The sequence below is a fragment of the Phyllostomus discolor genome, chromosome 1 (genome assembly GCF_004126475.2).
Source record: "Phyllostomus discolor isolate MPI-MPIP mPhyDis1 chromosome 1, mPhyDis1.pri.v3, whole genome shotgun sequence".
NCBI classification, from domain to species: domain Eukaryota; kingdom Metazoa; phylum Chordata; class Mammalia; order Chiroptera; family Phyllostomidae; genus Phyllostomus; species Phyllostomus discolor.
Window position 1 is genome coordinate 129,214,926 of NC_040903.2, and position 13,199 is coordinate 129,228,124.

General features: G+C 38.8%; 1 protein-coding gene across 1 annotated transcript in view; it reads right to left on the reverse strand.

Moving 5' to 3' along the window:
- The window catches only part of MIA2 (MIA SH3 domain ER export factor 2), a 115,906-nt gene extending 103,231 nt beyond the window's left edge, over positions 1-12,675 (reverse strand). Inside the window, 3 exon segments of the mRNA XM_036028925.1 lie at positions 2,379-2,465; positions 4,504-4,637; positions 12,328-12,675. Of these exon segments, the coding sequence (XP_035884818.1) occupies positions 2,379-2,465; positions 4,504-4,637; positions 12,328-12,442 (336 nt within the window). The 5' untranslated portion in view covers positions 12,443-12,675.
- Positions 12,676-13,199: the final 524 nt, after the last annotated feature.

Consider the following 13,199-nt stretch of genomic DNA (forward strand, 5'->3'; position numbering starts at 1 on the left):
ACTTCTATTTTCTTTTCCTGAGATATGGTACCCCTGACTGGCCTGTTTTGGCAAGGGGAGATAGGACTCTGTGTGTGTGTGTGTGTGTGTGTGTGTGTGTGTGTGTGTGTGTGTGTGTTCTAAAGGGAATAAGATTTAACAGCAGGATTCTACTGTTATTCTAAACCTATATAACTTTTGAATAAATAGCTCCTTTCCTTTTTATCAAACTCTGGCATTGAGAGCCACAGTTCTTATTGGCAGCAGGCAGAAAGAACCCAAAGTAACAAAAGACCCACAGGTGGCGGGTGGGGGCGGGGAGTGAGCAGAATTCTGTTACAGTACTATGAAAGAAATAAAAGGAAGCTGGGATTAAGAAGTAGAAATTCCATAAGAATCATCATGGAGGGCCTCTCTGAGGCACTGATATTTGAGCTGTGACCTAAGGGATAAGAAGGAAGTAGGAAAGTGAAGAACTTGGGGAAAGCATTCCAACCAGAGGGAATAACCTGAGCTGGGAAGAAGCTTGGCATATTGCAAGAACCATCAATGGGCCATTGTGGCCCGGAGCAGAGTGACTGAGGGGAGAGTGGCGCAAGACTGGGTTAGCAAGGGGGGCAAGAGAGACCGTGTAAGACCAGGGCAAAGGGGTCAGGGCTCAATTTCAGGTTCAGTGAAAAGCCATGAAAGGGCTTTAAACAAAAGGAATTATGTGACCTGATTTTCATTTTTCATTTTTATAATATTCTTTACTGTTTGAAGAATGATTTGGGAAAGGGCAAAAGAAGAGGAAAGAAGGTTGTTTAGAAGACTGTTGTATTCTAATTAGGAGAAGATGATGCCTCCTTGGATTAAGGCTATGGGGAGAGTAAAAATGATGAGAAGACAATATACTCCAGATATATTTTGTAGGTAGAACTAACAGAATTAGTAATTATACAGTAAATGGACAGTTAATCCTAGAATTGGTGCTGAGAAAGAGCTAGATGACAGACAGTTTGCTTCACTAGACAGGCTTATTTCACACTGATCTCACATAAGGTAAATTGGCTTAACCTGGAATCTGAATTAAATGATCTAATCAAATTCACATACTAAAAAGTTACTTTCCAATGCCCTTTCTCATTATGAAGGCCAATATTATCAAGCTTATTTAAAACTCCAACAGAAAAAAAGATTGTGCTTATGAGACCTAGAAAGTGTTAACCTATAAATAAAAGGCCTTTAAAGTAAGAGTCAAAAAGCATTTATCTGAGATAAAAAAGAATAGCTATTCAGGAATCACTTATTTGGGTAGTAACCCAAATAGTGCTCTGATTAGGAGAAAAAAGGCAAAATGCCTTTATGAGAAAGGGACGAGGAATAGTCAATACAAGGAAGACATTTCATGGGTACAGATAAGCTAACAGAGTGATGCTGATCCAGAGAGACTGGATTAAGTCAGATCACTGGGGAGCAGTAGGGAGAGGCCATAGGAGTTTGCCAGGCAACTGTGGGTTGCCTAGGACAGAACTGGATGAGAAGCTGAATGACTCCAGAGCCCATGGAAATATAAAAAAGGCTGGCTCTCTGGCTCAGGGGAAGCTCTCTGGCTCCTGGACTGGTTCTCGCTCAGGCTTGGGCTTGGGCTTGGGCTCTGGCTCTCAGGCTCACTCTCAGGCTCTCCTTCCTTGAAGAATTCTGGATAGCCCGCTGCAGCTGCCTGCATTTCCCAACAGACTGTATTTTGGTTGGGAAGGGACTCCGGCAAAGCCTAGGATCAGGCGGCTGGCGGAGGGTGGCAGGGTTATTCTTTGGATGTTCTAGAGGGGATGAGCTCTGAGCCATAAATCTGCCGTTCATCCAAAATTATGTACCTTTTATATCTTATGTTGTTTTAGTTTGCAAACTAACCCTATAGAAACACGATAACTAAACACTAACAGGGAAAAAGACAGGAGAACTCAGGCATTAGAGGTTAGCCTGCTTTTGAATAAAAACTCCTTTATCAACAAAGCTTTGCCTCTGGAGTTTTTGCCTAGAGGGCTGTGGCAGGCAGCAGAACCCCAAGTACTGTGCCATTACAATGCTAATTCTAAACAGTGGATTTAATTTTTAGTCCTGTAGTCATAACACCTGTTCTCTTGTTATCCTTATTATCTTTGTCTGTTAATTTTTATATTTGTTTATTTTTATCCTTGTCTGTTAATTTTTCAGAAAACAAAAGCTTTGACTGACTTCACTTTTGTTTTACCTAATTTTACTTACATAATCCAACTATTCCTAAAGTGAATTCTCAGACCAACTATTTTATGTATTCACTATACAAAATACATAATCAATGGGCACTTATACTTCAGAAAACTATGTGAGCTAAGAAATTTTAAATTCAATTAATAGGCATAATGAATTATACTCACTTTAGTTGGTATTTGAATTTCTTCAGATATAAACACCTCTTCAATCAGGACTGCATCTCTGGGAAAATATCCAAAATCCTTTCCTTTCTATCAAAATGAAGAACAAAGCTTAGCAAAGAAGAGTAATGAAAGCAATAATTACTATTGAACATAATTTTACTCCATGTCTTTGGCTCTCATCTATTTCAAATCACAAATATTAATTGGTTTTTAATTTGCCATCTAAAAAAGTGAGTGAAATCATAGTCCTTTTGTTATTCGAAACAACAACATTAAATTGAGGGAACAAAGAGTCAAGCTGTAAAATGCTGTTGTTTCCAAACTTCAGAGGGAAAACCAACCCATAAACTCATTTTCTTCCTTTTTGTGTTCCTAATGACCTTCCCTGCCCAGGTGGACCACAGAGTTACAAAAGGCAAGGGAATGGTGGGAGTAGCCAGGGTAGATAGAGCTATGACAAATTCAGCATTTTCAGAATGTCAGATTCAGGTAAAAGGTTTAAACTCTGAAGGGCCAAGAGAGATTCATCAAGATAGTAAGTATCTATGAATCCTCCAGGGAGGATTTGGTTCCACTCAACTTTTCTGGGGCTCCCTGGTAACAGAGATCCTCTTAATCCAGTTTAAGTACATGTAGGATGTACCCTGAGAGTAAAGGCTTCATACAACGAGTCTTAGCCCATTTCCTATCCCTATCAAAGTGTAAAGACCATATTTCTTTTGGTCATTTGATCCAGCACTGTTACACCCCCACTGTGATTCTTCCACTCAGTGGTTTCTGGAACTATTTGGAAAATGACAGCCTGTGGGTGAATGCTGTAGTTTGGCTTGTTAAATCAAAGTTATCTGCCTGAACTAAACACCTAATGCACAAAACTAAGTGTGCTTGAAACTTTACCCTGGCTCCACACATTACACACTACTTTTGTGTGGAACTATCATTTCCACACATAGTAAACAAGAAAGACTGCTTTCTTATCCTATTCTGATATCTTACTGTGTCATTTTCTTATAGCTGTATTGGGTGCCTCCAATACTTTCCAAATATAGACTGGCATATTTAAGAGACAATAGCAGTAAGGAACCTTGGGAGCTGCAGAGGCTGGACAAATGATTCTGGCTAGTAACATTTAGAATTTCAGTCATATAGCCCCTAATGCTAAGAAGCAGGACAGATCCAAAGAGAATTTGCTTCTTCAAGTAGTGATCACAGAAGCCATACCAGGGAGAGAGCTGATGCATATGCAATATGGAAATGATGTACATATCAGGTGGGTCATGACTGTTCAGCTTGGGAGTAGAACTGCTTATCATAGCATCCTTTCTTATTTATTTATTTAACTATTTAATTTGATAAAGAGATTTGTTGTTCCACTTACTTATGCATTCACTGGTTGATTCTTGTATGTGCCTTGACCAGAGATCGAACCTGCAACCTTGGCACATCAGGATAACACTCTAACCAACTTATCTACCCAGCCAGGGCCTAGCACCCTTTCATTATAAAGCATAATGATATAATCAAAGCTGTTTTTGACTGAAAATATTAATCATTAATTTTTTTATGTTACATATTCAGAAAGATGATTCTGGCTTCTAGGAATTTCAATGTAATAACATTTTGGGCCAAATAAAAGGCTCTCCTGGTTCTTTCTTTCCATGAAAATTCTTCCCTAGGCTATCTGAGGATCATTTCAATCACAACTCAGTCCTTTATTTGCTCAGGAGGTTATGTCTTTTAATCCGATTGACTAAAACTTCCAGTCTCTCTTAAACCTGGCCATCGACAGCACCAAGGGATGCCTAGTGATGCCTAGTCATCCCATACTATCCACTGGCACCTCTAAAGTCTCCACAAGTAAATATAAAGTTTAAATTAAAAAACTTTACATGCTATGTAAAAATAATTTCAAAGCAATCTTAGACTTCCATCCCAATCAGACTGACTTTCCAAAAGCTACTTTATAGAAATTCTGGAACCAACACTAAACATAACCATTTTTTGTTTGTTTAAATATGTTAAGGGCCAAGTGTGTGTGTGTGTATTCCATTAGAGATAAACAGCAGGCATCCTTGAGTAAGATGGCTATTTATTCTACATTGAATTTTTAAGATTAGATACTTACACTTCCTGCCCACAAATCTTCCCTTTCTCCTGAAAGTTTAATGTAAACAGATATTTCTTCTCCCTTAGTGAAGTTTAGGTATCTGCAGTCAGGTCCTCTGTAATCTCTCATGGCTAAGACTCTGCTTATTAAAGCTATGTAGACATGTAAAGAAAAACACAAAATTTTAATTAAAATGTTTTTTTTCTCTCCCTCCCATCTTGCCCTCCTCCAATCCATCCTATATATACCAATGCTAATTTCTTCATATCATTTATGGTCTCAAAAACCTACATAGACTTCCTATTGCACACAGAATCAATTCAAAACTCTACTTTGGTATCAAAGGATGTCTATAACCTGGTCTTCCTTCCTTATTTAAAATGACTTCCTTCTATTCCTTTACAGTCAATCTCCTCTGTACATTGTCCCTGGAATGTGGCATTGTCATTTTCCAGTGAATAGGGAAAGGAAAAAGAAAGATAATTAGTGTTTTTCTTGGTACCTGTATATTGTATTCTAGGCATTTTGATAAACTTTTTATTTTATTAAATCCTCAAAACAGATCTATGAGGTAAATAATCTCATTTCAGTCTAACAAATGAAACTTTATTTAAGTCTCAGAGAGTTAGTCACACACCTGATAAATGGTGGAGCTAGATTTGCTGGAAGTACTTGTCACTGAAACATCCACCTTCCATATTCTGAGTTTTCTTTCCTCTATTTCCTAATCCTAGAAACCCTTCAGGTTTTCCTTCATGGTGAACTCATAACTACTTCCTCTTTGAGACAACCTTAATCATTCTAGCTTACCCTGGCCCTTCTCTAAACTTTAATACTAATCTATTATCCTTATCTTGTATCAGTATTTACTATTTGATATTGACCTGTTTTTAATTGACTATGCTATTACATTTGTCCAAAATTTCCCCCTTTGCCTCCCTCCAGTTAACCACCCCCACTCTCTTGGGTGATCCCACCTCCTTTGTTCATGTCCATGGATCATGCATATATGTTCTTTGGCAACTCCACTTCCTATGCTTGCTCTTAACATCGCCCTGCCTCTTCTTTAACTACCCATTTGTACTTATTAATCCCTTCACCTTTTCCCCCATTCCCTCAAACCCCCTCCCCACTGGCCACAATCCCAATGTTATCTCCATATCTATGATTCTGTTTCTGTTCTGCTTGTTTGCTTAGTTTGTTATTTAGATTCAACTGTTAATGTTTATGTATTTATTATCAATTTAATGATCATAGTTTTTATCTTCTTTTTCTTAAATAAGTCCCTTTAACATTTCATATAATGATGATTTGGTGAAGATGAACTCCTTTAGCTTCACCTTCTCTGAGAAGCACTTTATCTGTCCTTCCATTCTAAACGATAGCTTTCCTGGATAGAGTAATCTAGTTTATAGGTCCTTGCTTTTCATCACTTTGAATACTTCTTGCCAGTCCCTTCTAGCCTGCAAAGTTTCTTTTGAGAAATCAGCTGACAGTCTTATGGGAATTCCTTTGTAGATAAATCTCTGCTTTTTTCATGCTGCTTTTATGATTCTATCTTTATCTTTAACCTTTGGCATTTTAATTATGATGGGTGTTGGAGTGGGCCTCTTTGTGTCCATCTTGTTTGAGATTCTCTGTGCTTCCTGGACTTGTGTAATCACTTCACCAAATTAGGGAAGTTTTCTTTCACTATTTTTTTCAAATAAGTTTCCAAATGCTTCCTCTTTATCTTCTCCTTCTGGCACCCCATGATGTAAACATTGTCACACTTGAAGTTGTCCTAGAGGCTCCCTACCCTATACTCAATTTTTTAAAATTCATTTTTCTTCCTGCTGTACTGATTGGAAGTCTTTGCTTCCTTGGAAGCAAATGATATTCCAAATCATTGATTTTATTCTTGGCTTCATCCACTCTGCTGTTGATTACCTGTAAATTGGTCTTTATTTCAATTACTGTCTCCTTCATTTCTGATTGGATCTTTTTTATGCTGTTGAAGTACCCACTGAATTCCTTCATCATCCTTATAATCAATGTTTTCAACTCTGCAACTGATAGATTGCTTATCTCCATTTTGTTTAGTTATTTACCTGGAGTTTTGATCTGTTCTTTCATTTGGGACATGTTTCTTTGTCCCTGATTTTGGCAGCCTCCCTGTGTTTGTTTCTATGTATTAAGTAGCACTGCTTTGACTCCATGTCTTGGTAGCATGGCCTAATGTACTAGGTGTCCTGTAGTGTGCGGCAGTACAGCCTCTGCTATCACCCAAACTGGGTACTCAAAGTGCACCCTGCATGTAAGCTGAGTACACCCTCCTCTTGTAAATGAGTCTTGATGTCTGTCAGCACTTTGGGAGATCATTGAAAGGGATTTAGGCAGTCCATATAGCTGGTAGGACTGGCTGTCACCCCTAGCCAGCAATCACCTCCCTCCCTGGCGTGTGGAGGTGGTTAGATTGTTGGTGCACCAACGTGGGCTGTAACTTTCCACTGAACGCACAGGCTCTGGGGTTTTCCAGGTGGTGCAGGCTAAGGTAAGCCTCCACCTGTGTTCTGTCTGGGGCCTCTTGACTTAAGCTGTAAAGTGATCTGCAGATGGCTGCTGCTAGTGCTGGGCCTAGGGTCACTTAGTGTGAGGTACGAGGCTGGGCTCAACTGTTGCTTGTTTGAGCAGATTTAGGAAGGTCTGAAGCCTGCACCTGCCAGCCCTTCATAAGGAAAAGCCACTGTTACCAGCTCAGGTGGGCCTGTAAGTTGGATGGGGTGGACCCTTAGGTAATCATAAGGGTGGGGCTTACCAGGTAAGCCTGATTGTTGGAGACTCATATATAGTGCTGCTCCATGGGCTCTGTGTGGGGGAGGGTTTACAGAAGGTACAATGCTCTTTGTAGTTCTGTCTGTGAGGAAGCTGTCCCTCAGTTCTTGCCCTGATGCCAGACACTTCAGTTTCTCCCTGTATACCACTGGGGCCCCTCAAGGTGCTGCCCCAGTGCTGGAGCCCAGAGGGAGTGAGTGTGAGTGAGCTTGTGTGTGAGATGCTAGAAAGGAGATGCCTCAACTCCCACAGTTTCTTCCATTGACCCAACCCCCACTGGTTTTTATAGCCAGAAGTTATGAGGACTTATCTTCCTGGCACTGGAACCCTGGGCTGCATGGTCTGGTGTGGGGCTGGGATCCCTCGCTCCTGAGATATCCCCCATTTTATATCCACAACACATGGGTTTGAAACCAGCCCGTTCTGCATAGCCGCATCTCCACCCATCTGCCCTGACTACCCACCTGGATGAATATGATTTATTTAATTCCTTAGTTGTCAGACTCCCATACAGCTTGATATTCTGATGGTTATGAGTAATATTTGTTCTGTAGTTCAGCTGTAATTTTGCTGTGGTTGTGCAAGGACATGAGCTGCATTTACCTATACCTCCATCTTGACCAGAAGTTGTTCTGTCACATAATTAATATTGACCTGTTTTGTCACTATTCACTAGAATGAAAATTCCTGGAGGTCAAGAACTTACCTCACATTTAAGTTTATTCCTCTTAGGTACAACTGCCCCACCCACACTCAGCACCTAATGGGCCCTCAAAAACTATGATTATAACCATATATGCTATATTTAACACATAAAATAATGTATATTACCAAATTAACTATTATAACTATATCAACATATATAAAACATTTTAATTAACTTATGCAATTAAAGTTAAAATAGCATTGTAAATTACTGTCAATTTCAATGTTTCCATTTCATATTCTGTGTCTGGCCCCAAAGGACACTAAAATAATGTTGGAAAAAGGGAAAGAACCCTGGCTGGTGTGGCTCAATGGATAGGGGGCCAGCCTGGGAACCAAAAGGTTGTTGTATTGATTCCCAGTCAGCACATGCCTCAGTTGTGGTCCAGGTCCCTGGTTGGGGGTGTGCAACCGATTAATGTATTTCCCATACATCGATGTTTCTCCCCCTCACTTTCTCCCTCCTATCCACTCTCTCTAAAAATAAATAAATAAAATGTTTTAAAGGAAAAGAATATTACTATTTAAAACATCATTTAGTAAACCTTCTCTATATATTAAATTACAAATCCAAATTGTTAATAAAAATTATTCATAAAATTTTTACTTGTAAATTACCTGTTTAAACTAATATTTTCCACTTTTAATTTATAAATTGTGAATCAGAACTAATGCTCACATACTGGAGAAGCAGAACTTATTTAAAGAAATTATGATATATTGAGATGGAAATCATTTTGCACCAGAATGCTAATAACAAAACAAATTAAGCTCTTAAGCAATTAAATAAAATTATCTTTGTAAAAGATAAAACATAATATTTAAAAATATAAATAAAAGCATATAATTCTAACACAGATTTCAATATTTTTATGAAATAAGTGACCACAAATTATTGTTTGATAAACTTCTGAGAGTAAATCCTTATAATTTGAAATAAAAACATTTTTTAAAACTCATGAGAGAACTTCCAGTCAAGGTGGCAACAAAGGTAAACATGGCTCACCTCCTCACACAACCCCATCTAAATTACAAATAAATTGTAGAACAGTCATCATTCAGAAGGGGCAGAAATTGAGTTGAATCAAAGTCTGACAACAATGGAATTAAACCACATCCATCCAGACTGGTAGGAGGGGCAGAGCTGCAGGGTGGGCTGGTCCCACAATGACGTGTGGTAGATAAAAATTCAAGAGGGATATCTTGGGAGTGAGAAGTCCCAGCCCCATACCAGGACCCCCAGCCCAGGATACCGGTGCCAGGAAGATAAGTTCCCATAACTCTGGCTGTAAAAACCAGCAGGGATTGAGTTGGTGGGAGAAACTTCTGGAGTCCCAAACAGTTCCTCCTAAAGAACCCACATACAAACTTACTCAGACTGAATGCCTCTGAACTCCAGCACCAGGGTAGCAGTTTGATAGGCACGAGTGGCATACAGGGAGGAACTGAAGTGGCTGACCATCAAGGCAAGAGCTGAGGGGTAGCTTTCTCCCAGACAGAAAGGTGGGCAGAGCCACAGAGCCAGGAGATGGGTGTCATATCTGAGACTCCATCAACCTGGCTAAAACTCTTTGTGCTGCCCCTAGAGATTCCCTGAGGCTCCATCACACTCATCTTACAGCTGTTAACAGTGGCCTTTCCATATGAATGGATGGTCTTGTCTCAAGCTTCACAAGTTCCTAAACCCTTGCAACAAGCAACAGCTGACCTCAGTGAGCTGCCAGCCCCTATACCTCTTGTGAGGTGGCTCATGAACTGCCTTAGCAGTAACCAGCCTAGATTCACAGCTTGGCTTCACCTGGGAATTTCCAAGCCCATTGCAAATATCAGCCATCTCAGATTACTCTATAGCTCAGGCAGGGTGGCCCAAGGCAAAAGACAGGGACTGGGCACCCAGTGGACAGCTACAGACCACATTGGAGCCCACTACCCTGCCCCTGACAGCTGATCCTCCACTGAGAGCAGAGGTTGGTAGTCGGTGGTCACAGCCAATCCTTGTGACTGACTGGCCTGGGTAAATCCCTCCCATCGACTTGCCAAAAGCAACCAAGTTTCAACTACAAGAGAAGGATGTACTCAGCCCACACAAAGATCATACCTAAAGTACCTAGCTAGAGTGATAGAAGAAGCTGTGCCACTGGACCCTACAGAACACCTACTATATTAGGCCATGCTACCAAGACATGGAGTCAAAGCAGCTCCACCTAATATACAGAAACAAATACAGGGAGGCTGCCAAAATGAGGAAAGAAGGAAATGTGACCTAAATGAAAGAACAGATCAAAACTTCAGACAAAGAGCTAAATGAAATGGAGATAACCAATCTATCAAATGGAAAGTTGAAAACACTGGTTATAAGGATGCTCAAGGAACTTAGGACCTCAACAGCATAAAAAGACCCAGCCTGAAACAAAGGATACACTAATTGAAATAAAAAATAATTTATAAGGAGACAACAGTAGAGTGAATAAATCTGAGAATCAAATCAATGATTTGGAACACAAAGAAGCAAAAACAACCAATCAGAATAACAAGAAGAAAAAAGAATCCAAAACAACGGGGATCCTGGCTGGCGTAGCTCAGTGGATTGAGTGAGGACTGGGAACCAAAGTGTCCCAGGTTCAATTCCCAGCCAGGGTACATTCCTGGGTTGCAGGCCATAACCCCCAGCAACCACACATTGATGTCTCTCTCTCTCTCTCTCTCTCCCCCTTCCTTCTCTAAAAAATAAATAAATAAAATCTTAAAAAAAAAAAAAAAAAACGGGGATAGTATAAGTAGCCTCTGGGACAACTTTAAGAGTTTCAACATTTTCATCATGGGGGTGCCAGAAGGAGAAGATAAAGAGCAAGAAATGTATTTGAAAAAATAATGAAAGAAAACTTCCCTAATTTGGTGAAGGAAATGGACATGCAAGTCCAGGAAGCACAGAGAGTCCCAAACAAGATGAATGCAAAGGAACCTCCTCCAAGACACATCATAATTAAAATGCTAAAGGTTAAAGATAAAGAGAGAATCTTAAAAGCAGCAAGAGCAAAGAAGATAGTCACCTACAGGGGAGTTCCCATAAGACTGTCAGCTGATTTCTCAGAGAAACATACAGGCTAGAAGAGATTGGCAAGAAATATTCAAAGTCATGGAAAGCAAGGACCTATAGCCAACATTGTTCTATCCAGCAAAGATATCATTTAGGATCGAAGGTCAGATAAAGAATTTCCCAGACAAGAAAAAACTAAAGGAACTCATCATCACCAAACCATTATTATATGAAATGTTAAAGGGACTTATTTAAGGAAAGAAGATCAAAACTATGAACAATAAAATGGCAATAAATACATACCTGTCACAATTGAATCTAAAAAACAAACTAAGTAAACAAATAGAACAGAGACAAAATCAGGGATACAGAGAATGTTTTGATGGTTGCCAGATGTGAGGGGGTTGTAGGAGAATGAATAAGGAGGTGAGGGGATTAAGAAGTACAAATAGGTAGTTACAGAATAGCCATGAGGATATAAAGCACAGTATAAGAAATGGTGTAGCCAAAGAACTTACACATATGACCCATGGACATGAACCATGGTGAGAGAATTGCCTGAGGGAGAGAGGTGTGCTAGGTGGAATAGGGGTAAAGGGATAAAAATTGGGACCACTGTAATAGCATAATCAATAAAATATAATAAAAAAATAAAACTTATGAGAATCAGAAATCCCATTAATGAAATGGAAACTAAAATACATAAGGACTTCCTGTCCAGGTAGCTCAGTTGGTTAGAGCCTCACCCCAATTCGCCAAGGTTGTGGGTTTAATTCTGGTCATGGCACATACAAAAATCAACCAAGGAATGCATAAATAAATGGAACAACAAATTGATGTTTCTTACTTTCTCTTTCTCCCCTACTCCTCTCCCTCTCTAAAATAAATGAAAATTTTAAAAAAATAAGGGTTTCATAAATCAAGGACTGTCTATCCATCTAATGGCTTGATATCTTTTTAAATATAAATCAATTACATTTATTTTAAAAAATACTAAAAATGCTGATTAGTTTGTTTTTGAGGTCTAGATAAGATCTTTATTATTTCTGATATATTTATATATCAAGTTGATCTTTTCCCCTTTGTATATTTACACTAAAAGCTATCACAAAATGCTTTTTGTCCAGCATTTCCTGTTTATACTGATGTACACTTTATAACTGCAAATATTTTCCAATAGTATTATTAATGCTCACTTTTGTCATTCATGTCTACAATAATATTTTATGTAATTTCAGAGGCTCAGTTTAAGAGGAAGAGAAAGAAAAAAAAGAAAACAAACTTACTTTCACATTCCAAGTCAGCACATTTTTTAAAGTTTGCCAGCAGTTTTGTGCCTTCCAGAAACTTTGTCAGAAAAATAGCCAAAAGGAAGATCCTGTGAGCTCCAATCTCCGCCATGCTAAAACATGCAGGAATCCCAAATGAGGTGAAACTGATTGTTTAGGCTGTCAATTGCCTGCTGAAACAGGAGATCTCCCAGTCTCTCTACTAAATACCAGAGAAGAATGGTTTAGGTTTTTTAATCCCTTGATAACTACATTTTTCTGTCGGTCTTTAGGCTTAACTTGAGAAACACATACTCTCTGTTCTCAATCTGCAGTGTCACGTATCTAGATGATCCATGGGGGGTTAATAATTAACAGGGATTTTTAGTTGGACTCATGTCTTACAAAGGTGGCGCACGTCAAACTGTCTATCTTAAAGGTACCTTGCATTCACCATTTCTTAAACAGGCCTCCACAAAAAGGTGGTTAACCTGTTTTTGTTAATAAATAACTATAATAAATAAATCAATAAATAATAAATCAATAAGTACAAACAGCATTTGCTGCATGCAAATATCAGCATCAAGGGGAAAGCATATATTACATGTACGAGCAGTAATAATGTTAAAAATGGTTTTGAAAAATCATGATGAAATTTATTTGAAAAACTATTCCACTTTCATATTTTTAAAAAAACTTTTGCTACTGTGAAGTTGAAACTTGTATTTAGTTAAGAATAATAGTTAAAATGTAGTAAGTACTTATTATGTTCCAGCTATTGTCAACACTTAAACATATCTGATTTAACACTCACACAAACTTTCTAAGATAAGTAATATTATCATCCTCATTTTTGTATATGAGGAAACTTCGGTACTTAAAGAAGGGTT